This window comes from Mus musculus, chromosome 1 (genome assembly GCF_000001635.26).
Source record: "Mus musculus strain C57BL/6J chromosome 1, GRCm38.p6 C57BL/6J".
Classification (NCBI taxonomy): Eukaryota; Metazoa; Chordata; class Mammalia; order Rodentia; family Muridae; genus Mus; species Mus musculus.
In genome coordinates, this window is record NC_000067.6 from 21572718 (window position 1) to 21600083 (window position 27366).

The following is a 27366-nucleotide window of genomic DNA, read 5'->3' on the forward strand; positions in this document are numbered from 1 at the left end:
GCCCAGGAGAGGTATTGCTGGATCCTCCAGTAGTACTATGTCCAATTTTCTGAGGAACCACCAGACTGATTTCCAGAGTAGTTGTACAAGCTTGCAATCCCACCAGCAATGGAGGCATGTTCCTCTTTCTCTACATCCTTGCCAGCATCTGTTGTCACTTGAATTTTTGATCTTAGCCCTTCTGACTGGTGTGAGGTGGAATCTCAGGGTTGTTTTGATTTGCATTTCCCTGATAATTAGGGATGTTGAACATTTTTTTTTCAGGTGTTTCTCAGCCCTTTGGCATTCCTCAGTTGAGAATTCTTTGTTTAGCTCTGTGCCCCATTTTTAAATGGGGTTATTTGATTTTCTGGAGTCCATCTTCTTGAGTTCTTTGTATATATTGGATATTAATCCTCTATCTAATTTAGGATTGGTAAAAATTCTTTCCCAATCTGTTGGTGTTCTCTGCCTTACAGAAGCTTTGCAGATTTATGAGGTCCCATTTGTTGATTCTCAATCTTACAGCACAAGCCATTACTGTTCAGTTAAGGAATTTTTCACCTGTGCTCATATCTTCGAGGCTTTTCCCTACTTTCTCCTCTCTAAGTTTCAGTGTCTCTGGTTTTATGTGGAGTTCCTTGATCCACTTAGACTTGAGTTTTGTACAAGGAGATAAGACTGAATCAATTCACATTTTTCTACATGATAACCGCGAGTTAAGCCAGCACCATTTGTTGAAAATGCTATCTTTTTCCCAGTGGTTTAAATTTTTTTTTTCCAGTGGCTAAATAGTTTTAGCTCCTTTGTCAAAGATCAAGTGACCATAGGTGTGTGGGTTCATTTCTGGGTCTTCAGTTCTATTCCATTGATCTGTCTGTTGCTGTACCAGTACCGCGAAGTTTTTTTTTACAATTGCTCTGTAGTACAGCTTGAGGTTAGGTATGGTGATTCCACCAGAGGTCCTTTTATTGTTGAGAATTGTTTTTGCTATCCTGTGGGGAATTGCAGGCTGGTCTCCAGTTGAGCTGAGGTCTGAACCCTGATGGTCATAATTCACCTACATAACACGGTAGGTGTTCCCTTATGCTCCTGGAACTCTGGCCCCTGCCTAAGATACCACTTCCCACAGCCCCCACAAGAGAAGCATGGTCAATAATCATGTAAGGAATGGCCCAAGCTTCTGACCTTCAGGCTAAACTCCTGCCCAGTTACCTAGCAACAATAAAGGCCATAGAAAGGGGTGCTCAGCCCCCACCTCGCTCTCTTACTCCTTTGTTCCTTTTACCTTTCACTTCTCTCTCCTCTTCTCTTTTTCTTTGCCTTCTCATCTCCTCTCTCTCTCTCCTCTCTCTCTCTCTCTCTCTCTCTCTCTCTCTCTCTCTCTCTCTCTCTCTCTCTCTCTCTCTCTCTCTCACCTTCTCTCTTTCCCCTGCATTTCTATAATAAATCTCTTAACCCATAGTCTCTGCTTCTTCAAGTCCTGCTGTGCACTCTGGTCAGTGTTGGGAACCTCTTCCCCTATTTACTCTCTCCTACAACCATGGTGGCTTTAGCAAAGAGGCTCCGGGAGGAGGGGTCCCTAGGCAGGGCTGACCCTTGGCCACCCCCTGAAGAGTGGGACAGAGGAATGCTCACCCAGGGTTGAGTGGATAGGGTAGGTAGCATCCCTCCCACGCCTGACTGACCAGAGGATAGGGAAACCCTGGTGGGGCCACTTTTTCCTTCCCCCCTTTTCCTCAGGGCCCTCAGGCCCTCCCCCCTTTATTTTGTTCCCAACACTATCCTAGGTTTTTTGTTATTCCAGATGAATTTGCAAATTTCCCTTTCTAACTCAGTGAAAAATTGAGTTGGAAGTTTGATGCAGATTGCATTGAATCTGTAGATTGCTTTTGGTAAGATAGCCATTTTTACTATATTTGATCCTGCCAATCCATGAGCATGAGAGATCTTTTCATCTGAGATGTTTGATTTCTTTCTTCAGAGACTTGAAGTTCTTATCATACAGATCTTTGACTTCTTTAGTTAGAGTACAATCAAGGTACTTTATATTAGTTGTGACAATTGTGAAGGGTGTTGTTTCCCTAATTTCTTTCTCAGTCTGTTTATCCTTTGTGTAGAGAAAGGCCACTGACTTGTTTGAGCTAATTTTATATCCAGCTACTGCACTGAAGCTGTTTATCAGGCTTAGGAGTTCTCTGGTGGAATTTTTAGGGTCACTTATGTATACTATCATATCATCTGCAAATAGTGATATTTTGACTTCTTCCTTTGCAATTTGTATCCCCTTGATCTCCTTTTGTTGTCTAATTGCTCTGGCTAGGACTTCAAGTACTACATTGAACAGATGGGGAGAAAGTTGACAGCCTTGTCTAGTCCCTGATTTTAGTGGGATTTCTTCAAGTTTCTCTCCATTTAGTTTGATGTTGGCTACTGGTTTGCTGTATATTGCTTTTATTATATTTAGGTATGGGCCTTGAATTCCTGATCTTTCTAAGACTTTTATCATGAATGGGTGTTGGATTTTGTCAAAAGTTTTTTTCAGCATCTAATGAGATGATCATGTGGTTTTTGTCTTTGACTTTGTTATATAGTGGATTATGTTGATGGATTTCCATATATTAAACCATCCCTGGGATAAAGCCTACTTGATCATGATGGATGATCGTTTTGATGTGTTTCTGGATTCAATTTGTGCAGATTTTATTGAGTATTTTTGCATCAATATTCATAAAAGAAATTGGTCTGAAGTTCTCTTTCTTTGTTGGATCTTTGTGTGGTTTAGGTATCAGAGTAATTGTGGTTTCACAGAATGAATTGGGTAGAGTACCTTCTCTTCCTATTTTTTGGAATAGTTTGAGCACAATTGGAATTAGGTCTTCTTTGAAGGTCTGATAGAACTCTGCACTTAACCCACCTGGTCCTGGGCTTTTTTTTTTTGGTTGGGAGACTATTAATGACTGCTTCTATTTCTTTAGGAAATATGGGACTGTTTAGACCGTTAATCTGATCCTGATTTAATTTTGGCACTTTGTCTAGGAAATTGTCCATTTCATCCAGGTTTTTCAGTTTTGTTGAGTATAGCCTTTTTTAGTAGAATCTGTTGATGTTTTGTATTTCCTCAGGTTCTGTTATTATGCCTCCTTTTTCATTTCTGATTTTGTTAATTATGATACTGTCCCTGTTCCCTCTAGTTATTCTGGCTAAGGGTTTGTCTATCTTGTTGATTTCCTCAAAGAACCAGCTCCTGGTTTGGTTTATTCTTTGAACAGTTCTTTTCCTTTCCATTTGGTTAATTTCAGCCCTAAGTTTGATTATTTCCTGCTGTCTACTCCTCATGGGTGAATTTGCTTCCTTTTGTTCTAGAGCTTTTAGGTGTGCTGTCAGGCTGCTAGTGTATGCTCTCTCTAGTTTCTTTTTGGAGGCACTCAGAGCTATGAGTTTTCCTCTTAGGAATGCTTTCATCATGTCCTATAAGTTTGGGTATGTTGTGGCTTCATTTTCTTTAAACTCTTAAAAAGTCTTTAGTTTCTTTATTTCTTTCTTGACCAAGTTATCATTGAGTAGAGTGTTGTTCAGCTTCCACATGAATGTTGGCTTTCTATTATTTATTTTGTTATTGAAGATCAGGCTTGGTCCGTGGTGATCTGATAGGATACATGGCGTAATTTAAAATTTTTTGTATTGATAGAACCTAATGGGGAAACCCCCACTCAATTCCCGATTCAGTAGGCACCCAAAAAATCACGAAGGACCATTTTGATGTAATTACATGAGATCTTTTAATTACGGAGCTCCGACATGCATCCCACACAGGAGATAACGGATGTCGGCCACGAGGCTCAAAATCTAGGGGTTCTTATGGGGTAAGGCTTTAGGGGTGTGGAATTCAGAATAGGGACACACTGTTGGCTTATTCAAACATCAGCAGAAAAATTAAATGTATGTGCAGGGTGTCAGAGTTCTGTAAGTTGTTGACTCAGTTCAGATTGCCCTGTTATGTCCTCACATTCCTCTTTATCTTTAAGGTTAAGCTGTTCCCAGGAATGTTTTAACTACGGGGAATACCTGGGTTTGTTTTTCTTTTTTTCTCAGCCCCAGGCAGCCTCTAGGCTCACAAACAACCAGCGATTTCTGAGTACTTTATATGACTTACAGGTCTTGAAATTTCATCTTTCTTTCAGTTCTGTTGAGACCTGTTTTATTGTATGGTCAATTTTGGAGAAGGTACCATGAGATGCTGAGAAGAAGGTATGTCCTTTTGTTTTAGGATAACATATTCTGTAGATATCTGTTAAATCTATTTGTCTCATAACTTCTGTTAGTTCCAATGTGTCTCTGTTTAGTTTCTGTTTCCAGGATCTGTCCAATGATGAGAATGGGGAGTTGAAGTCTCCCACTATTATTGAGTGAGGTGCAATGTGTGCTTTGAGCTATACTAAAGTTTCCTTAATGAATGTGAATGCCCTTACATTTGGAGAATAGATATTCAGAATTGAGAGTTCATCTTGGAAGATTTTACCTTTGATGAGTATGAAGTTCCCCTCCTTTTTTTTTTTTTTTTGATAACTTTCGGTTGGAAATACATTTTATTTGATATTAGAATGGCTACTCCACCTTGTTTCTTCAGACTGTTTGCTTGGAAAATTTTTTCCAGCCTTGTACTCTGAGGTAGTGTCTGTCTTTGTCCTTGAGGTGGGTTTACTGTATGCAGCAAAATGTTGGGTCTTGTTTATGTAGGCAATCTGTTAGTCTATGTCTTTTTATTGGGGAACTGAGTCCATTGATATTAACAGATATTAAGGAGAAGTAATTATTGCTTCCTGTTATTTTTGTTGTTAGAATTGAGGTTCTATTCTTCAGACTGTCTTCTTTTAGGTTTGTTGAAGGATTATTTTCTTGCTTTTCTAGTGTGTAATTTCTATTCTTGTGTTGGAGTTTTCCATTTATTATCCTTTGAAGTGCTGGATTTGTGGAAAGATATTGTGCAAATTTGGTTTTGTGGCAGATTACCTTGGTTTCTCCATCTATGGTAATTGAGAGTTTTACTGGATATAGTAGCCTTCACTGGCATTTGTGTCCTCTTTGGGTCTGTATAACATCTGTACAGGATCTTCTGCCTTTCATAGTCTCTGGTGAGAAGTCTGGTGAAATTCTAATGGGTCTGCCTTTATATGTTACTTGATCTTTTCCCTTACTGATTTTAATATTCTATCTTTATTAGTGCATTTGTTGTTCAGATTATTATGTGTCAGGGGGAAATTTCTTTTCTGGTCCAGTCTATTTGGAGTTCTGTTGGCTTCTTGTATGTTCATTGGCATCTGTTCCTTTAGGTAAGGAAAAAATTTTTTTAATATTTTTTATTATTACATATTTTCCCCAATTACATTTAGAATGCTATCCCAAAAGTCCTCCATACTCTTCCCCCAAGTTCCCTACCCACCCATTCCCATTTTTTGGCCCTGGCATTCCTCTGTAGTGGGGCATATAAAGTTTGCGTGTCCAATGGGCCTCTCTTTCCAGTGATGGCTGACTAGGCCATCTTTTGATACATATGCAGCTAGAGTCAAGAGCTCCGGGGTACTAGTTAGTTCATAATGTTGTTGCACCTACAGGGTTGCAGATCTCTTTAGCTCCTTGGATACTTTCTCTAGCTCCTCCATTGGGGGCCCTGTGCTCCATCCAATAACTGACTGTGAGCATCTACTTATGTGTTTGCTAGGACCCGGCCTAGTCTCACAAGAGACAGCTATATCAGGGTCCTTTCAGCAAACTCTTGCTAGTGTATGCAATGGTGTCATCGTTTGGAGGCTAATTATGGGATGGATCTCTGGATATGGCAGTCTCTAGATGGTCCATCCTTTTGTCTCAGCTCCAAATTTTGTCTCTGTAACTCCTTCCATGGGTGATTGTTTCCAATTCTAAGAAAGGGCAAAATTTTCTTCTATAATTTTGTTGAAGATATTTACTGGCCCTTTAAGTTGAAAGTCTTCATTATTATCTACACCTAGTATCCTTAGGTTTGGTCTTCTCATTGTATCTTGGATTTCCTGGATGTTTTGAGTTAGGAGCTTTTTGCATTTTTCATTTTCTTTGGTTGTTGTGCCCATGTTTTGTATGGAATCTTCTGCACCAGATATTCTCTCTTCCTTCTCTTATATTCTGTTGTTGATGCTCACATCTATGGTTCCTGATTTCTTTCCTAGGATTTCTATTTCCAGAGTTGTCTCCCTTTGAGTTTTCTTCATTGTTTCTACTTCCATTCCTGGATGGTTTTTTTTCAATTCCATCACCTGTTTGGTTGTGTTTTCCTGTAATTCTTTAAGGGATTTTTGTGTTTCCTCTTTAAGGACTTCTACCTGTTTAGCAGTGTTCTCCTTTAATTCTTTAAGGACTTCTTTCTACCTGTTTAGCAATGTTATTCTGTATTTCTTTATGTGAGATATTAATGCCATTCTTAAAAATCCTGTACCAGTATCATGAGATATGATTTCTTTTTTTTTTAATTTTTTTTATTTTTTATTTTTTATTTTTTATTTATTTTTTTAATTTTTTTTCTTTCCATTTTTTATTAGGTATTTAGCTCATTTACATTTCCAATGCTATACCAAAAGTCCCCCATACCCACCCACCCCCACTTCCCTACCCGCCCACTCCCCCTTTTTGGCCCTGGCATTCCCCTGTTCTGGGGCATATAAAGTTTGTGTGTCCAATGGGCCTCTCTTTCCAGTGATGGCCGACTAGGCCATCTTTTGATACATATGCAGCTAGAGTCAAGAGCTCCGGGGTACTGGTTAGTTCATAATGTTGATCCACCTATAGGGTTGCAGATCCCTTTAGCTCCTTGGGTACTTTCTCTAGCTCCTCCATTGGGAGCCCTGTGATCCATCCATTAGCTGACTGTGGGCATCCACTTCTGTGTTTGCTAGGCCCCGGCATAGTCTCACAAGAGACAGCTACATCTGGGTCCTTTCGATAAAATCTTGCTAGTGTATGCAATGGTGTCAGCGTTTGGATGCTGATTATGGGGTGGATCCCTGGATAAGGCAGTCTCTACATGGTCCATCCTTTCATCTCAGCTCCAAACTTTGTCTCTGTAACTCCTTCCAAGGGTGTTTTGTTCCCACTTCTAAGGAGGGGCATAGTGTCCACACTTCAGTCTTCATTTTTCTTGAGTTTCATGTGTTTAGGAAATTGTATCTTATATCTTGGGTATCCTAGGTTTGGGGCTAATATCCACTTATCAGTGAGTACATATTGTGTGAGTTCCTTTGTGAATGTGTTACCTCACTCAGGATGATGCCCTCCAGGTCCATCCATTTGGCTAGGAATTTCATAAATTCATTCTTTTTAATAGCTGAGTAGTACTCCATTGTGTAGATGTACCACATTTTCTGTATCCATTCCTCTGTTGAGGGGCATCTGGGTTCTTTCCAGCTTCTGGCTATTATAAATAAGGCTGCTATGAACATAGTGGAGCATGTGTCCTTCTTACCAGTTGTGGCATCTTCTGGATATATGCCCAGGAGAGGTATTGCTGGATTCTCCGGTAGTACTATGTCCAATTTTCTGAGGAACCGCCAGACGGATTTCCAGAGTGGTTGTACAAGCCTGCAATCCCACCAACAATGGAGGAGTGTTCCTCTTTCTCCACATCCTCGCCAGCATCTGCTGTCACCTGAATTTTTGATCTTAGCCATTCTGACTGGTGTGAGGTGGAATCTCAGGGTTGTTTTGATTTGCATTTCCTTGATGATTAAGGATGTTGAACATTTTTTCAGGTGCTTCTCTGCCATTCGGTATTCCTCAGGTGAGAATTCTTTGTTCAGTTCTGAGCCCCATTTTTTAATGGGGTTGTTTGATTTTCTGAAGTCCACCTTCTTGAGTTCTTTATATATGTTGGATATTAGTCCCCTATCTGATTTAGGATAGGTAAAGATCCTTTCCCAATCTGTTGGTGGTCTCTTTGTCTTATTGACGGTGTCTTTTGCCTTGCAGAAACTTTGGAGTTTCATTAGGTCCCATTTGTCAATTCTCGATCTTACAGCACAAGCCATTGCTGTTCTGTTCAGGAATTTTTCCCCTGTGCCCATATCTTCAAGGCTTTTCCCCACTTTCTCCTCTATAAGTTTCAGTGTCTCTGGTTTTATGTGAAGTTCTTTGATCCATTTAGATTTGACCTTAGTACAAGGAGATAAGTATGGATCGATTCGCATTCTTCTACATGATAACAACCAGTTGTGCCAGCACCATTTGTTGAAAATGCTGTCTTTCTTCCACTGGATGGTTTTAGCTCCCTTGTCGAAGACCAAGTGACCATAGGTGTGTGGGTTCATTTCTGGGTCTTCAATTCTATTCCATTGGTCTACTTGTCTGTCTCTATACCAGTACCATGCAGTTTTTACCACAATTGCTCTGTAGTAAAGCTTTAGGTCAGGCATGGTGATTCCACCAGAGGTTCTTTTATCCTTGAGAAGAGTTTTTGCTATCCTAGGTTTTTTGTTATTCCAGATGAATTTGCAAATTGCTCCTTCTAATTCGTTGAAGAATTGTGTTGGAATTTTGATGGGGATTGCATTGAATCTGTAGATTGCTTTTGGCAAGATAGCCATTTTTACAATATTGATCCTGCCAATCCATGAGCATGGGAGATCTTTCCATCTTCTGAGATCTTCTTTAATTTCTTTCTTCAGAGACTTGAAGTTTTTATCATACAGATCTTTCACTTCCTTAGTTAGAGTCACGCCGAGATATTTTATATTATTTGTGACTATTGAGAAGGGTGTTGTTTCCCTAATTTCTTTCTCAGCCTGTTTATTCTTTGTGTAGAGAAAGGCCATTGACTTGTTTGAGTTAATTTTATATCCAGCTACTTCACCGAAGCTGTTTATCAGGTTTAGGAGTTCTCTGGTGGAATTTTTAGGGTCACTTGTTGGGAGCCGCCCCCACATTCGCCGTCACAAGATGGCGCTGACATCCTGTGTTCTAAGTGGTAAACAAATAATCTGCGCATGTGCCAAGGGTATTTTACGACTACTTGTACTCTGCCTTTCCCGTGAACGTCAGCTCGGCCATGGGCTGCAGCCAATCAGGGAGTGATGCGTCCTAAGCGAAGGATAACTCCTCCTAAAAAAGGGGATGGGGTTTCCGCCATTCTCTCTCGCTGGCATCTCTCTGGCTCTGCGCACCCTTCGCTCTCTCGCTGCCTAAAGATGTAAACAATAGAGCGCGCTCTGCGCTTTGGCGCGCCGGAGCTCTGGCTCCTAAAGATGTTATTGGGGTGGCTTTCGCTTTTGGGGCTGGGGGTTTGCGCTCCTAGCTCCTGAAGATGTAAGCAATAAAGTTTTGCCGCAGAAGATTCTGGTCTGTTGTGTTCTTCCTGGCCGGGCGTGAGAACGCTATTAAGAATTGGTGCCGAATTCCGGGACGAGAAAATCCGGGACGAGAAAAAATCCGGGACGAAAAAATACAAGAAAACTCGGGACCGGCGCAAGGAAGATCCCTCATTCCAGAACCAGAACTGCGGGTCGCGGTAATAAAGGTTCCCGTAAAGCAGACTGTTGAGAAGGATTCAACTGCATGAATTCAGAACTTTTCAGCTGGGGAACGAGAGTACCAGTGAGTACAGCTTTACGAGGTAAGTCTGGTCTTGAACTTTCTAATGAAATTCAAGACAGTCTATCAGAAGTAAAGTGGAAAATAGCTTTACAAGGTACGCCTGGCCTTGAACTTTCTAAGGAAATTCAAGACAGTCTATCAGAAGTAAAGTGGAAAATGGCTTTGCAAGATATGTTTGGCCTTGAATTTTTTCTAGTGTTAGGAGCCCTTTTGTTCCTTTTCACATGTTATCAAGTGGTTAAGGCAGGGAGGATTCTAGATGAAATTCAGGACAATCTATCAGAAGTAAAGCGGGGAGAGAGAGTAGGAGCAAAGAGAAAATATGGTACACAAAATAAGCATACAGGCCTTTCCACGGGTCTTGAACCTGAGGAAAAGTTTAGGTCAGGTAAGAATACCTGGGGAGAGATTAGAAGGAAGGAGAAGGAAAAAGAAAAGAAAAAAGATCAATCAGCGGAGGCTTCTAGGAGAAGGAGCCTCTACTCATCACTAGATGAGTTCAAGGAGCCAGTTCTTAATAGTTCTGAATCAGATGAAAAGGCTATTAGGGCCTGGAAGGCGCTCTCCCGAGCAGGTGAAGCCACTGCACAACTTAACAAAGATCATCCAGGGACCTCAGGAGTCATTCTCAGATTTTGTGGCCAGTATGACAGAGGCAGGCTCTTGCAGCCTACAAGGTCTTATTGTCTACCCTGGAGTTGTAGATCAAGATTATAAAGGGGAACTTCAGGTTCTCTGTTCTTGTCCTCAAGTTGTCTTTTCTATATCACAAAGGGACAGAATAGCTCAACTAATAATTTTGCCAAGCCTACATGGCTGTTTTTTCTTCCTCTGGTATTCCTAGAGCTGCAAGAGGGATTGGTTCTACTAGAAATGATTCTGATTACTTAATAATGCCTTTAGATTGTTGTCAAATTTTATCTACTCACGTAGGGGTAAACCCTCGTGGCGTCAGGCCATTACAGGTCTGACAAATGGATGTCACGCATATTTCCTCCTTTGAGAGAAATCAATATTTACATGTTTAGATAAGAAGAGATCACCTCCATACCTTAAATGATTTTCAAAAGCTGTTGGGAGATATTAATTGGCTCAGACCTTTTTTAAAGATTCCTTCCGCTGAGTTAAGGCCTTTGTTTGGTATTTTAGAAGGAGATCCTCATATCTCCTCCCCTAGGACTCTTACTCTAGCTGCTAACCAGGCCTTACAAAAGGTGGATGACGGTGATGTATAATGCTCAAGTATTCTCCTGCTTTTTTACCACTAACTAGGAACTGGGTTTAGCCTTGATTCAGACAGCCTTGGCTCTGTCTGGACAGGTCCAGACGACTGACACCATTAACACTTTGTCAGCCTCAGTGACTACAGTCATAGATAAACAGGCCTCAGCTAATGTCAAGATACAGGGAGGTCTCATGCTGGTTAATCAACTCATAGATCTTGTCTAGGAACAACTAGATGTATTATGGCAAATAGCTCAGCTGGGGTGTAAACAAAAGTTTCCGGGATTGTGTGTTACTTCCATTCAGTATGTTAAATTTACTAGGGCAGCTAATTTGTCAAAAAGTCTTTTTCAGTATATGTTACAGAATTGGACGGCTGAATTTAAACAGATCCTTCGGGAATTGAGACTTCAGGTCAACTCCACGCGCTTGGACCTGTCCCTGACCAAAGGATTACCCAATTGGATCTCCTCAGCATTTTCCTTCTTTAAAGTATGGGTGGGATTGATATTATTTGGAGATACACTTTGCTGTGGATTAGTGTTGCTTCTTTGATTGGTCTGTAAGCTTAAGGCCCAAACTAGGAGAGACAAGGTGGTTATTGCCCAGGCGCTTGCAGGACTAGAACATGGAGCTTCCCCTGATATATCTATGCTTAGGCAATAGGTCGCTGGCCACTCAGCTCTTATATCCCATGAGGCTAGTCTCATTGCACGGGATAGAGTGAGTGTGCTTCAGCAGCCCGAGAGAGTTGCACGGCTAAGCACTGCAATAGAAGGGCTCTGCGGCATAAAATGAGCCTATTCTAGGGAGACATGTCATCTTTCAAGAAGGTTGAGTGTCCAAGTGTCCTTCTCTCCAGGCAAAACGACACGGGAGCAGGTCAGGGTTGCTCTGGGTAAAAGCCTGTGAGCCTAAGAGCTAATCCTGTACATGGCTCCTTTACCTACACACTGGGGATTTGACCTCTATCTCCACTCTCATTAATATGGGTGGCCTATTTGCTCTTATTAAAAGGAAAGGGGGAGATGTTGGGAGCCGCGCCCACATTCGCCGTTACAAGATGGCGCTGACATCCTGTGTTCTAAGTGGTAAACAAATAATCTGCGCATGTGCCAAGGGTATTTTACGACTACTTGTACTCTGCCTTTCCCGTGAACGTCAGCTCGGCCATGGGCTGCAGCCAATCAGGGAGTGATGCGTCCTAAGCGAAGGATAACTCCTCCTAAAAAAGGGGACGGGGTTTCCGCCATTCTCTCTCGCTGGCATCTCTCTGGCTCTGCGCGCCCTGCGCTCTCTCGCTGCCTAAAGATGTAAACAATAGAGCGCGCTCTGCGCTTTGGCGCGCCGGAGCTCTGGCTCCTAAAGATGTTATTGGGGTGGCTTTCGCTTTTGGGGCTGGGGGTTTGCGCTCCTAGCTCCTGAAGATGTAAGCAATAAAGTTTTGCCGCAGAAGATTCTGGTCTGTTGTGTTCTTCCTGGCCGGGCGTGAGAACGCTATTAAGAGTCACTTATATATACTATCATATCATCTGCAAAAAGTGATATTTTGACTTCCTCCTTTCCAATTTGTATCCCCTTGATCTCCTTTTGTTGTCGAATTGCTCTGGCTAATACTTCAAGTACTATGTTGAAAAGGTAGGGAGAAAGTGGGCAGCCTTGTCTAGTCCCTGATTTTAGTGGGATTGCTTCCAGCTTCTCTCCATTTACTTTGATGTTGGCTACTGGTTTGCTGTAGATTGCTTTTATCATGTTTAGGTATGGGCCTTGAATTCCTGATCTTTCCAGAACTTTTATCATGAATGGGTGTTGGATCTTGTCAAATGCTTTTTCTGCATCCAACGAGATGATCATGTGGTTTTTGTCTTTGTGTTTGTTTATATAGTGGATTACATTGATGGATTTTCGTATATTAAACCATCCCTGCATTCCAGGAATAAAATCTACTTGGTCAGGATGGATGATTGCTTTAATGTGTTCTTGGATTCGGTTAGCGAGAATTTTATTGAGGATTTTTGCATCGATATTCATAAGAGAAATTGGTCTGAAGTTCTCTATCTTTGTTGGATCTTTCTGTGGTTTAGGTATCAGAGTAATAGTGGCTTCATAAAATGAGTTGGGTAGAGTACTTTCTACTTCTATCTTGTGAAAAAGTTTGTGCAGAACTGGAATTAGATCTTCTTTGAAGGTCTGATAGAACTCTGCACTAAACCCGTCTGGTCCTGGGCTTTTTTTGGCTGGGAGACTATTTATAACTGCTTCTATTTCTTTAGGGGATATGGGACTGTTTAGAAGGTCAACTTGATCCTGATTCAACTTTGGTACCTGGTATCTGTCCAGAAATTTGTCCATTTCATCGAGGTTTTCCAGTTTTTTTGAGTATAGCCTTTTGTAGAAGGATCTGATGGTGTTTTGGATTTCTTCAGGATCTGTTGTTATGTCTCCCTTTTCAGTTCTGATTTTGTTAATTAGGATTTTGTCTCTGTGCCCTCTAGTGAGTCTAGCTAAGGGTTTATCTATCTTGTTGATTTTCTCAAAGAACCAACTCCTCGTTTGGTTAATTCTTTGAATAGTTCTTCTTGTTTCCACTTGGTTGATTTCACCCCTGAGTTTGATTATTTCCTGCCGTCTACTCCTCTTGGGTGAATTTGCTTCCTTTTTTTCTAGAGCTTTTAGATGTGTTGTCAAGCTGCTAGTATGTGCTCTCTCCCGGTTCTTCATGGAGGCACTCAGAGCTATGAGTTTCCCTCTTAGAAATGCTTTCATTGTGTCCCAAAGGTTTGGGTACGTTGTGGCTTCATTTTCATTAAACTCTAAAAAGTCTTTAATTTCTTTCTTTATTCCTTCCTTGACCAAGGTATCATTGAGAAGAGTGTTGTTCAGTTTCCACGTGAGTGTTGGCTTTCTGTTATTTTTTTTGTTATTGAAGATCAGCCTTAGTGCATGGTGATCTGATAGGATACATGGGACAATTTCAATATTTTTGAATCTGTTGAGGCCTGTTTTGTGACCTATTATGTGGTCAATTTTGGAGAAGGCACCATGAGGTGCTGAGAAGAAGGTATATCCTTTTGTTTTAGGATAAAATGTTCTGTAGATATCTGTCAGATCCATTTGTTTCATCACTTCTGTTAGTTTCAGTGTGTCCCTTTTTAGTTTCTGTTTCCATGATCTGTCCATTGGTGAAAGTGGTGTGTTGAAATCTCCCACTATTATTGTGTGAGGTGCAATGTGTGCTTTGAGCTTTACTAAAGTTTCTTTAATGAATGTGGCTGCCCTTGTATTTGGCGCATAGATATTCAGAATTGAGAGTTCCTCTTGGAGGATTTTACCTTTGATGAGAACCAAGTGCCCCTCCTTGTCTTTTTTGATGACTTTGGGTTGGAAGTCAATCTTATCAGATATTAGGATGGCTACTCCAGCTTGTTTCTTCATACCATTTGCTTGGAAAATTGTTTTCCAGCCTTTTATTCTGAGGTAGTGTCTATCTTTTTCTCTGAGATGTGTCTCCTGTAAACAGCAAAATGTTGGGTCTTGTTTGTGTAGCCAGTTTGTTAGTCTATGTCTTTTTATTGGGGAGTTGAGACCATTGATGTTAAGAGATATTAAGGAAAAGTAATTGTTGCTTCCTGTTATTTTTGTTGTTAAAGTTGGCATTCTGTTCTTGTGGCTGTCTTCTTTTAGGTTTGTTGAGGGATTACCTTCTTGTTTTTTCTAGGGCATTGTTCCCGTTCTTGTATTGGTTTTTTTCTGTTATTAACCTTTGAAGGGCTGGATTCGTGGAGAGATAATGTGTGAATTTGGTTTTGTCATGGAATACTTTGGTTTCTCCATCTATGGTAATTGAGAGTTTGGCTGGGTATAGTAGCCTGGGCTGGAATTTGTGTTCTCTTAGTGTCTGTATAACATCTGTCCAGGCTCTTCTGGCTTTCATAGTCTCTGGTGAAAAATCTGGTGTAATTCTGATAGGCTTGCCTTTGTATGTTACTTGACCTTTTTCCCTTACCGCTTTTAGTATTCTATCTTTATTTAGTGCATTTGTTGTTCTGATTATTATGTGTCGGGAGGAATTTCTTTTCTGGTCCAGTCTATTTGGAGTTCTGTAGGCTTCTTGTATATTCATGGGCATCTCTTTCTTTAGATTTGGGAAGTTTTCTTCAATAATCTTGTTGAAGATGTTTGCTGGTCCTTTGAGTTGAAAATCTTCATTCTCATCCACTCCTATTATCCGTAGGTTCGGTCTTCTCATTGTGTCCTGGATTTCCTGGATGTTTTGAGTTAGGATCTTTTTGCATTTTCCATTTTCTTTGATTGTTGTGCCGATGTTCTCTATGGAATCTTCTGCACCTGAGATTCTCTCTTCCATTTCTTGTATTCTGTTGCTGATGCTCGCATCTATGGTTCCAGATTTCTTTCCTAGTGTTTCTATCTCCACTGTTGCCTCACTTTGGGTTTTCTTTATTGTGTCTACTTCCCTTTTTAGGTCTTGGATGGTTTTATTCAATTCCATCACCTGTTTTGTTGTGTTTTCCTGCAATTCTTTAAGGGATTTTTGTGTTTCCTCTTTAATGTCTTCTACCTGTTTGGTTATGTTTTCCTGTAATTCTTTAAGGGATTTTTGTGTTTCCTCTTTAATGTCTTCTACTTGTTTAGCAGTGTTCTCCTGTATTTCTTTAAGTGAGTTATTTACGTCCTTCTTGATGTCCTCTACCATCATCATGAGATATGCTTTTAAATCCAGGTCTAGCTTTTCAGGTGTGTTAGGGTGCCCTGGAGTGGGCGAAGTGGGAGTGCTGGGTTCTGATGATGGTGAGTAGTCCTGGTTTCTGTTAGTAAGATTCTTATGTTTACCTTTCGCCATCTGGTAATCTCTGGAGTTAGTTGTTATAGTTGTCTCTGTTTAGAGATTGTTCCTCTGGTGATTTTGTTACACTATATCAGCAGACCAGGGAGACTAGCTCTCTTCCCTGAGTTTCAGTGGTCAGAGCAGTCTCTGCAGGCAAGCTTTCCTCTTTCAGGGAGGTGCAGAGTTATCTGGTGTTTGGACCTCCTCCTGGCCGAAGATGAAGGCCCAAAACAGGATCTTTCCCAGAAGCTGTGTTGCTTTGGCCTGCAGACTGCCCGCTGCGGAGTCCCAGAATCAAGGTGGCCCCCGCGGAACGTGAGGCAGAAGCCTCTCGGGCCGGGTGGACCCCTGTGCTCTGACCAGGAAGGTGGCAGGTTGTCTGTAGCCGAAAATGGCACAGCCTCAGAGGCTCTGTGGCTCTCGCCCGTTCCAGAAGCTGCTGGCCTCTGTGTTCCACACTCTCACCCGCAGACCGCCGGCCGCAGGGTCTCGGAACCAAGGTGGCCCCCGTGGAACGTGAGGCAGAAGCCTCCCGGGCTGTGTGGACACCTGTGCTCTGACCAGGAAGGTGGCCGGTTGTCTGTAGCCGAAAATGGCGCCGCTTCAGATATATTTTTTGATTCTTTTAGTACTGAAATATTTATGTCTTTCATCTAAAGTGAGTCTCTTGTAGTTTGTACATGTTGAAAAAAAATCTCTACTTCAAACCACTGCATTTTGTCTAGAAACTTTGGCACATTTATATTTAAACAAGTTAGTGATTGGTGAACATCTGCCTTTTCCACACCATTCATTACTTTTTATGGCCTGCATTTCTTGGGTTCCCCCCCCCCCTTCCACATCATTTTCTCCTTCAGTGTTTCAATAATTTTTATTCAGTGTTGAAATGTTTAAACTCTTTTTGTATTTTCTCTTGTGTACATTTTATAGCTGTTCTTTTGGTTACCCAAGGAACACATATACGTTGTTTGCCTAATCTAAAATTTGTAGCAACATGCCTTTGATAATACATAAAACTCTGACCCTTCACAGCTCTGTTTCCTGCATCTTCTAGTTGCTGATGTCACAAGGTCACAATTATATTTATAAAGAATGTGCTTCAAATCCAGAAAAAAAATAGAGCCAAAAGAACCTTTTTATTCCCCCATAATTCACCTCAGCTGGGCAGATCGCCTTAATGGAACAAGATGTACCAGGCACAGCTGATACCTTTTCCCTCCTTAGCTCTGATCAGAAGCAGCAATTGGAAATCAGAACAAGATCTTTGATATTTGCAAGAGACCAGTTTTGCACAAAGTGGCTCCTGTAAACTGGGTGTAGTGTACTTTTAGAACACAGTCTTCAGTGGGCTGGGCTTAGTGGATACACAGCTCTCACTGTGCTACAGACTGAAATTGAAATTAATTACAGCTGTTTTCAACTTCTCCTAGATTTTGTAAGCATTCAATAGATCCCCGATATTAGAAAGTAATCATGTAAGACAATGCTTTTGTAGCCATTGGCATGGGATGGTGGCACAATTCTGGTGCTTCTTATTAATGTTTTCCAAATCTTATTTACTGAGAAAATGTAGGTGCAGAATTAATTTGCCAAATGAATAAAAAAGAAGGAAAGAAAGAAAAATAACAACAATAACAACAAAGATTGAAATAAAATTTCCCAAGTGGTGCCTGTTTGCAGACATTTACATAACAATAGTGAAAGAGACAGGTAAATATCGTTTTGTCCAAATGAAAGAGTAAGAGAGCACATGAACAAAGCATCATTCAGTTTGCAATGTAGGCAAGTTTATACATCTTAGGGTTTTTCTTTTTTTCCAAATTTTTATTAGGTATTGTCCTCATTTACATTTCAAATGCTATCCTGAAAGTCTCCTATACCCTTCCCTGCCACTCCTACCCACCCACTCCCACTTCTTGGCCCTGGCGTTCCTCTGTACTGGGGCATATAAAGTTTGCAGGACCAAGGGGCTTCTCTTCCCAGTGATGGCCGACTAGGCCATCTTCTGCTACATTTGCAACTAGAGACACAGCTCTGGGGGTACTGGTTAGTTCATATTGTTGTTCCACCTATAGGGTTGCAGACCCCTTCAGCTCCTTCGGTACTTTCTCACTGCAAATGCAATTCTGGCTGACAGTGTTGGAATGGCCTCTTTGGTTTTATGAGGAACAGGAATCATCTTCATGGGGCCGTAGTCCATAAGCAAGACAGTATGCACATAATGACCCATATGCACTACACTGGAGATCTCAATGGAGCAATGTGACAGAAAACAGAGCATCCAAGACACATCTCAGAGCTTTGTTTCCAGTCTAATTTGCCAGCAGTGTGTATTCTCTTTCTATATCTGTGAGAGTCTGTTATTTGCATGGGAGTTACAGAAAATACCTTACCATAATGAAAAATCTTTCAAGGAAATTGTAAATGAATAGTTATAACAAAATATACAAAGTGAAACATTATTTATATGTAATTATGCATATTCCTCTAGTATTGTGTTTGTATACTAACTGTGTACACCAAAAGTTTAAAGTCTCACATCATTTGGAGATGGTGGCATGGACATACATCCTGAGCTTGGAGCAGTTTGAATCAGGAGAATTGTTTTTATGCCAGTACAAAGTTAGACCCTGTCAGATAAAGTGGGTAATTTATTGAAAACATTTGTTTATATTTTAACAACCCTTCCTATTACTATTTGGATAATAAAATTTTAGTTATTCTCCATATTGGCAGCTAAAACCAAACAACTAAGCAATAAAACTCCAGCCAGCCAGAACTGAGTTCTTTGATTTCTGTTTGATTATGTGTTCACAGGGCAGACAGTCTTTGAAATCTGATTAATCAGCTCAAACATACATGAAAAAGGATAGCAGGAGATTTTCCAAATCATTTAGTGTTCTCATATTTTCCTAATAGTCTACAATTGGATGCCTATAATATCTATCTATCTATCTATCTATCTATCTATCTATCTATCATTTATCTTTCTACCTATCCTCTATGTCTATAATTGAATGCCTATATGTATAATAAATGTAATGTGTATGTTGTGTTAACTCATTCTGAAAATATTAAAATATGCATGTCTTTTCAACTTGTTAATTCCCAATCAAGAAAGAAAAAAAAACCCCACAATCGTTTCGTTTTAATTGTTCTTTAAGGATAACATGGAGAATTTTGGAGACTGCTCTGAATCTGAGGTTTACAGTAGAGCCTACATATTTCTAGGCAGGTCTCTAGAACCCTCTTTAGCTTTAAAATAGACACCCTGAAATGTAACTCTATAGCCCCCAAATAGGAAAATTAACAAATCCTTTCCCTACTGAAAACCATATAACAGTACTCTTCTGAAACGTCTTCCTGCAGTACAAGGTCACTGCTCAAAATGAAGGCTCGCTTGCAGAAACAGTGTGTTTTGCTCTGTTAAGCCTGAAGATGTTCAAGACTGACAAGTCCAGGGCTGGGAGCATAGCTAGTGGTAGAGCACCTGCCTAGCATGAACGATGCCTCAAGTGCGTCCTTTAACATCATGATGAACAATGACAGCTTCCTTATTTCTACAACATATCCTAGTTGCTAAATACCAGTTGCTCATGAGACAACATGCTTGAAAAAAATCAGGATCCAAATTACTCTGGGTCTTGCAAAGGCTGAGCTTATATGTTTTACATGGATTTTCTGTTGTTTCTGACTTTTTTTTATAAAACATGTACATATTCATACAGTTGATCAGGGTCTTTTAAAATAATTTATTCTCAGGTCTGAAAGTCATATTTACATTTTCAAACTGCAATTCAGCTTCTGTATGGACCAAATGTCAGTGGAGCCTTAGCTCTCACGCTTCAAACATCATTTGTAATAAGCAGAGGGGTGGACCAAGCTAAAAGCCTACTTGCTCCCCAAATGGAAAGTGTGCAAATGGAACAACCCCCCAGAGTGCTTTTCCTTGCTCTCCTCTCTCCATTGGTTTGGAAATTGAAGTCATAACATTAGCAATATACCACTGAGCACAATGTGTATGGAGACAAATTGGAGTAGATTCATTCCTGATTCAAACAGGAATCATCTGTAATGTAAGACTGAGAGACTTGGTGCTGCCTTAGCAACATCAAACAAAAAATTAGCCATATGGAAGCACAGGCCACAAAAGCATCCTCTCCTATTACGTGAGTTGAGATCTTTCCTTTCCCACCTCAATGACACAGAATTTTTGCAAATTAGATGATTGTTATATACAACCAAGCTCTGTGACTTTACAGAAACCATCTTCCTTCATCTCCTTTCCACTCTGTAAGCAGAGCTGAGTTCTTGCAGCTCATTCACAGTTCTGAGACTGTCAAGTCTAATAATTTTGGACCAAGTAAGCCAGGTTAAAATGGACATAAATGAACCAAACTTTCAATCAGATGTGATTGGAGCCTACAGTGCTATGGGTTCATTGTAATAGAAACTACAAGAGCTTAAAAGGCTCAGAATAACCCAGACTAAAATATCTTGGGGTCTTTTTCCATTTTAAAGAGAACTGGATAATTCTGTGTGGCTGAAGACTGACAGCCTAATGGAAAGAGCGAATCGTGCAGTTTCTCACCAGGTAACTGCATTAGCAACAAACCCATAATACTGCCTGTTAGTTGAAAGGAGCATAAGGATCCTTCTGTTTTCATATGAGGAACCACATTCATACAGCTTTTTACCCAATTACACTTAGTCACTGCTAAATTCAGTTATTGGAAAGTACTTTCTACTCTGTATTTTTTTAAACAATAATGAAAAATCACATGGATGCTGACTTTTGTTATAATTATGCTATATAGATTAGCAAAAAGTAAAAAAAGCTGTCTTCAATACAGCTCCCTCTCATTGCCTCCCTCTCATTACATACTTATAGGATATGATATTGTTGTCTAGTAGCATCCTGAATATTTCTGCATGGATTTCTCATGTTTTTCTATTAGTTACATTGGTGGCACAATGCTTGAGTGATCTTTGACAATTTTATGTTTCATAGTAACAATCATTTTGGATAAGCAACAGTATAAATGCAGAGCATCAATATTATACACAATTTGGTGTATCCCATGAACTTTTTGCATATCCATATACACATATGATATATAACTACATATTTTCACTTACCAGAATTAAGAGGCAACTTGAAGCCAATTTTGTATGCTCAGGGATGGTAGAAAACACTGACAAAATCAAGCAACCAAACACAAGGAGAAAACTGCAAAATAACAGAAGAGAAGTTTAATGAGAACTGTGCAGAACTGTCCCTAAAACAAACAAAGCACCTGATTCCCTTGCACATGTCTGACCTAAATAATTACTGAGTACTTTAAGCATCAGTGTGCACTAGGGCATTTCAGAGAAATGGGGCTCTTTTTGCAACTTAACTCATGAAGACATGGTTGTAGGTATTGATTACTTTGTGTGTTGTGGTGTGTGTGTGTGTGTGTGTGTGTGTGTGTGTATCTATGTTTTGTGTGATACTGCATTTAAATGTTAACACTTAGGAATCTGTGAATTTCCCCATACAACTCCTCTGCCAAAAGGAACCCTAAGCAAGACTGAATTGTGGTTTTGTTCTCCTATCTGAGAATGCAGACTCTCCTTTCAAGAAGCAGAAAAAAATCCCTGTTTGTCAAGTCTGCCTGCAAAATACCAGACATTGTATGTGATGGTTGCTAAGTGCCCATTGTCGTTGTATGATACTTACAGTCCTATAAACCCACGTGCTTATGGAGTCTAATTTATATTTTTTATATTAGTAGGAAGAACAGGAAAACAGAGGCATTTTCTCTACCACCCGTGGACTTTCCAGCTCTACAGTCAAAGCGGTAGAGGAAAGGGCTTGAGGTTCTCTCTCCTCATATTTTAGTGACAGATATTAGAAGTAATGAGCAAGGACTTTCTATTAATCACTGTAATGATGTTTCTGTAAATACGGGACTTCTAGGGTTGAGTAAGGAGTAGGGATGAGTGATGAGCTCTCAAGGAAAAAATCTCAAATAAAAGGGAAGTCTGTTCAAACCTGAAGCTGAAATGCACGCTATCAAAACAAATCAGAACCATTGAGAAAGTGCGAAAGACTAAATCTCACCATTACTGATGTCCAGCAAGCTCATTCTATAAGCCCTTCCTTATTACAGAGCAACTAAACTCTGCTTCCTTGTGGCTTGTACCGAGACTCAGAAAGTCCATTTACCATGCTAGACTCACAGTTCCCAGCACTCTAGTCAAGGATTGGATAACTATGGCCTCAGCAATGAGTCTGCTTCCTTATGCTTCTTTCAAAATTGTTGAGATTTTTACGTATAAGTATTTTTTATTGAAAGGAAATTGTTCTCTCATACAATACATCCCAACAACTGTTTTGCTTCCTTCCTCCTTCCAGCTCCCTCCCACCTCTCTTTCCCCCCAGATCCACTCTCCTTTCACTTCCGAAAGAGCAGGCCTCCAAGAGACAACCAAATATGACTAAACAAGATATAATAAGAAAGCCAAAAGACCTCATACAAAGGCTGGACAAGGCAACCCAATCGGAGAAAGAAAGTCCTAAGAGCAAACAAAAGGGTAAGTGATATACCTACTCCCACTGTTAGGAGCCCCGAAAAAGCTCCAAGCTATCAGTTGTAATATACACAGTGGACCTGGTGCAGAATTTTCTGGCCAGGTGCATGCCATTTCAACCTCTGTGAACTCATATGAAGCCTACTTAGTTGATTCAGTGAGCTGTGTTCTCCTAGTGTCCTCCACCCCCTCTGAATTGTACATGTTTCCACCCCCCTTCCCTGGATTTCATCCTTTCAAATCCTCACTCTTCCCTTTTAATATCTCCTGTGTTAGTCTCGACCCCTCTCAAATCCATGACCTTTTCTTCTGTAAATATATACATATATATATGTATATATATGTATGTATGTATATGTATAAATATGTAACACTGCATCCATTTAAGTGTTGCTCATATGTATATCTGTTTGGGACAGATCACTTGGGATTGGATAACCTATCAGGTTAACTCTTAGAGAAATTGCATTTCCCCTCCCTCAGCAGCTGCTGACTGTCTATAGTTTCTCATATAGAGGCAGGACTTGTTATATGGTGACAAGTTGATTGGTGTTTCAAATTTTCATTTCATCACAGTGAAGCAAAACATATTAATCTCAGGTCAGAAAACATATTATCTAAGGTACCAGGTAGCAAATATTTCATCATGTTATTCTGACTGTCATAACTACATGGTTTTACACTTGTAATGTGAAAGCTTCTATAGACAACAGACCAGTGCAAATAAAACTTTATTAAAAAATAATTGTTAGAGACATATTTGCAGTAGAACATTTATACCCAAGACTCTGGGGACATTGTGCAAGGGAAGACAGAAAGACTGTAAAAGCCAGAGTGCTAGAACACCTAGTGCTGGATAGTGTATTCTAGATATGAAAGGCATGCTGTATCCATGAAATCTTAACAACACAGTTCCCTAAACAATACCTGAAAACATGTCAGTCAACATTCCAGTGTTTCAGAAGGCCTACCCCTACATGAAAACTACAGGCAGTCAGTGGCTGCTAAGGGAGGGGAAACCCATTCTCTCTAGGACTTAATTCTCCAATAGGAATAGGTTATCCAATTCAAAATGAAAATGAAGGCCAGCTGTTTAAAAGTACTTAATATTTAATGATGAAGAGACGAGAGTATGAAACACAGTTGGACAGTCTTTTCAATGTGGGTCTCCAGGAGAACACAAAAGTTGCATGTCATGGGGCTGAAGCTGAGGTTAAAGGAGCTTTCCTGGAGACAAAAACAACCCATCCACCCTGATGGTACAAATGGAGCTAGGGAGAAGAATTATGGGGGTAAAGGAATACTCTAGTGTGAGGACTGTACGAATCAGGATGAGATGCAAGTATGTGTCCAGTTTTCACTAATTCATCAGTAAGATGGAGTTGATGAACACCTGCAAGCTAGCTCGTTTGAGATGAGGCAAGAGTCAAGGGGAGCAGTCCTATAAATCCATGTCTCTGCACAGCAGACATTTCAGTCCAGCAGAAAGTGTATATTGAGTATCTTAGTATTGAAGACCATATCAAGACTTTGAAGTTCACTGATCAACTGAAGGGTCTCTCCATAGAGGAATTGGTACACACAGGGAAATGGACAAGGGGTACACACAGGGTGGTAGTGAAAGGCAGAGGAAAATGTGCACTTCCTGTTTGAGATGATCTGCAAGAGGGATGTATTAGCATGAAACATTTACTAGAGGAATATATCCCAGAAGGAAGTACAACACAAGAAAGCTGCAAGCCTGGAGAGGAGATGCTTCTAAGGTAGATTTTGTATTTAGTTTAGTAGTTATGAAAGATCTCGTAGATAGTATAGACGAACTTAGAGTTCTGAATAGCATGCACTCGCTGGAAAGAGAGGCCCATTGGACTTTCAAACTTTATATGCCCCAGTACAGGGGAACTCCAGGGCCAAAAAGTGGGAGTGGGTGGGAGGGTATGGAGGTATTTTGGGATAGTATTGGAAATGTAAATGAGGAAAATACCTAATAAAAAGTATATATATATATATATATATATATATATATATACATAAAACAAGTAGTGGCAGTGGTAGGACACTGTCTATCTGAGTGTCTTGATCCATGTCCATAGGCTTCTGAGGATCCTATGTATTAGGATCCTATGTATTAGGATCCTATGTATTATGTATGTATTAGGATCCTATGTATTAGGATCCTATGCATTAGGGCATTTTTGAAATGAGTAGGAAAAAGGCTGATTTTAGTTTTCACTATGATGAAATGATATTGTCATATTATATTTTATACCATCAATAAAAAAAATCACAATCATTTCATGTTGAATAGTGATTTTTGTAATCATTATTTCCAGATTATGGCAATTGTTAGACCCTGGCTAGGGGCTATTTTAAATGCATTAATAATAAAGCACTAATAATAATTAATAATATACATTAATAACATAATGTATCAATATAATATGACGCAATACAACATAATTAATATAATATAATATTATTAATAATGATTAATAAATTAATGTCTTGCCATATGACAAGCATGTTTGATACTTCAACCCTTGAATTTTGACATAATTTTATCTTTTGTAATTATTTATATTTCATGTATTTAAAAACATTCTGACAAATGGCATATAGGTTTAATTAGTCTACTGATGTATTTATAATATACTTATACACAAAATTAAAATGGTAATTTAAATGGTGACAGGTTATGAGGTAGGGTTGTGAACTGGACAATGGCCGTATTTGGTAGCTACTCACGACTTACCAAGGAAATCTCATCAGTGGTCAGCTTAAAACTACCATGAGATAAATATATTCCTTCGAAATGACTCCATAGCAGCTTCTGGCCTTTATTTTATCTGAAGCATTTCTATTTTGTTTCAGATAAGATTCATGCTTATCCAAACATTTTTTTTTTATCCCAAGCTTCTCATTTGGAAAGCACTGATTATTTTAAGATGAGAAGAGTATTTATGAGAAAGTAAATATTACCAGTCTCAAGGCTGCTCTGTTTAGCCAAGAAAAGTACCATCAACTTTTTATGTTAGCTAATTAAGAATCAATTTCTGGGATGTAATTTAGCAAGAAGGCTGAGCTGAGAAACCCAGGTTCTTGTTTGAACAAATGATGCCCTGATTCCAAGGCATGTGCTTTCAGAGCAGGTGCACTTAGCTGGAATTAAAACAGCATGCAAATATAGCACTCAGAAAAGCCTAGCTGATGCTCTGCCAAAGGAACCTTAGCAAATTACATTGCTATCATTCTTGCACGCACACATGCACGCACACATGTATTTGCACACACATGAACATATACACATGCGCACACACATGCATCCATGCATGCACAGGCATGCACACACACACACACACACACGAGCACTCACACATGAACATACACACACATGCACACATGCACAAACAGGCACACATGCACATACATAAGCACACACACACACACACACACACACACACACACACACACACCCCTAGACATTCACAAACAACTGTGAATGTTGCAGTGAAGAAACTAGACACAGAATGAATATCAGACATGGAAATTTCACAGGGCTTCAGCAAGGAGGTTTTGCTGATATTGACACAAATATACAGTTCTCCCCAGAATGCAATCTGCTGCAAGTATTTTGGTGGACTGTCAGTTTTATTGAGAAACCTTTGGAGGAGAGGAGATCATTAAATATTACATGATATAGGATCATGGGATTAAAATAAAGCACTCTAATGAGAGACACAGAAATACTTAAGAAATACAGACCTTAGGAACTGTTTACATAAAAACAATTAACCACAGCTACACTGCTTCATAAAATTTCAAGTATTGCCATGATGAAGTGAGCATTTTAGTATATTGTATGGAAGACATAAATGTTTGTAGGTGCATCAAAGATTATGATGTCTAAAGCATGTGTGCTGGTATTGGTATTAGTGACTTTAGATGATCCTCCAGCATCATGCATTAGCAGGTGAAATTGAAGCAGTCTAATGAGCACATTGGCAGGACTAAGGCTCAACATTTGGCTCTTGCATCCTAAATTTATCTGTCTTTATATAAATTTAGTGCTCTGTGAAATATCCTTGGTACATAATTTTTCCATGAAAGATGTCCAGTTTTCACCTGGAGGTCTCTTCGAAGCACATCTCACCCTCCACGGCAAAGCAACAAAACTGTAGCATGACGTTTTGGTGTTTTTCACAGTGAGCTACTAAGACCTATGTAGTAATACTCTAATACAACGATTACTATAAAGTCTGTGAAGTTCTACCATGAATTCTGATATGTTACATATTGTATGCAGTATTAAAAAGCAATCGAGGGATTGGGGGACTAGTGCTTTTGACTTTGTTATTGTGTTTCTGAAGAAGGGTCTGGAAAATGTAAGCAATTTAGAACTTTGAAAATCTACAAGCAATTCAAAAGGCTTTCTTTCTATCAGAGCAGAGGCTACACTGTGTACATACAGATTGGGACACGCTTTGGATGAAGCTTGCTTCAATGATCAATGAATCCTTGTGATCAGAAGGCTCTCAGATCGAATCTTTCATTCCCCAAAGTGGTTATCTTTAAGCATCTCTGAAAGACATTTGTTCAGTTTCTCTTTGAGTCCTTCCAGGGTCCTGAACCTTTATGCCCACTCAGGCCTGCTAGGCACAGCTCTACTCTTGGAAAACTGCTTCCTCAGTGGGCTCAACTCCATAGAGAACCTTTGCCATTGGTTCTTCAAGCTCACAACTACAGAAAGCATGCACTCCTACCTCCCCAGAAAGCTCATCATACACTGAAGGATGGCTTTACTCTAGTTTCCCCAGAGGTTTTCTGACTGAATATACTGAGACTGTTTTTGTCTACTATTCATAGGAAACAATGTCCTGATCTCGTAACCCTCTCCTCACTGTGCCTTAAATATACCCACTGTGTTACTACATCCCTTGATGTGAGACTGACATTGTGTGACCCTCCAATGTAAGCAAAAGATCTGGCATTCAGTTACCAACATGAAATAGCTCCATCTCTTGCCAGGAAACTCAAGTTCAGATTTTCCACTCCCCAGATAATAGCAAAACTGGTTTCAAAATGCCCACCTAGCTTAAGGACACTTCAATTTCTGTCTCTTTGCT

The 27366-nt window shown here is 39.9% G+C and overlaps 1 protein-coding gene across 4 annotated transcripts in view; it reads right to left on the reverse strand.

Annotated features, from left to right (window-relative positions):
• Window positions 1-27366, reverse strand: part of Kcnq5 (potassium voltage-gated channel, subfamily Q, member 5) — a 564252-nt gene that overhangs the window by 174319 nt on the left and 362567 nt on the right. For all 4 annotated transcript variants that reach the window (NM_001310477.1, XM_011238368.1, NM_023872.3 and 1 more), the window contains exon 2: window positions 20807-20897. In NM_001310477.1, the coding sequence (NP_001297406.1) occupies window positions 20807-20897 (91 nt within the window). The remainder of the gene's footprint in view (window positions 1-20806; window positions 20898-27366) is intronic.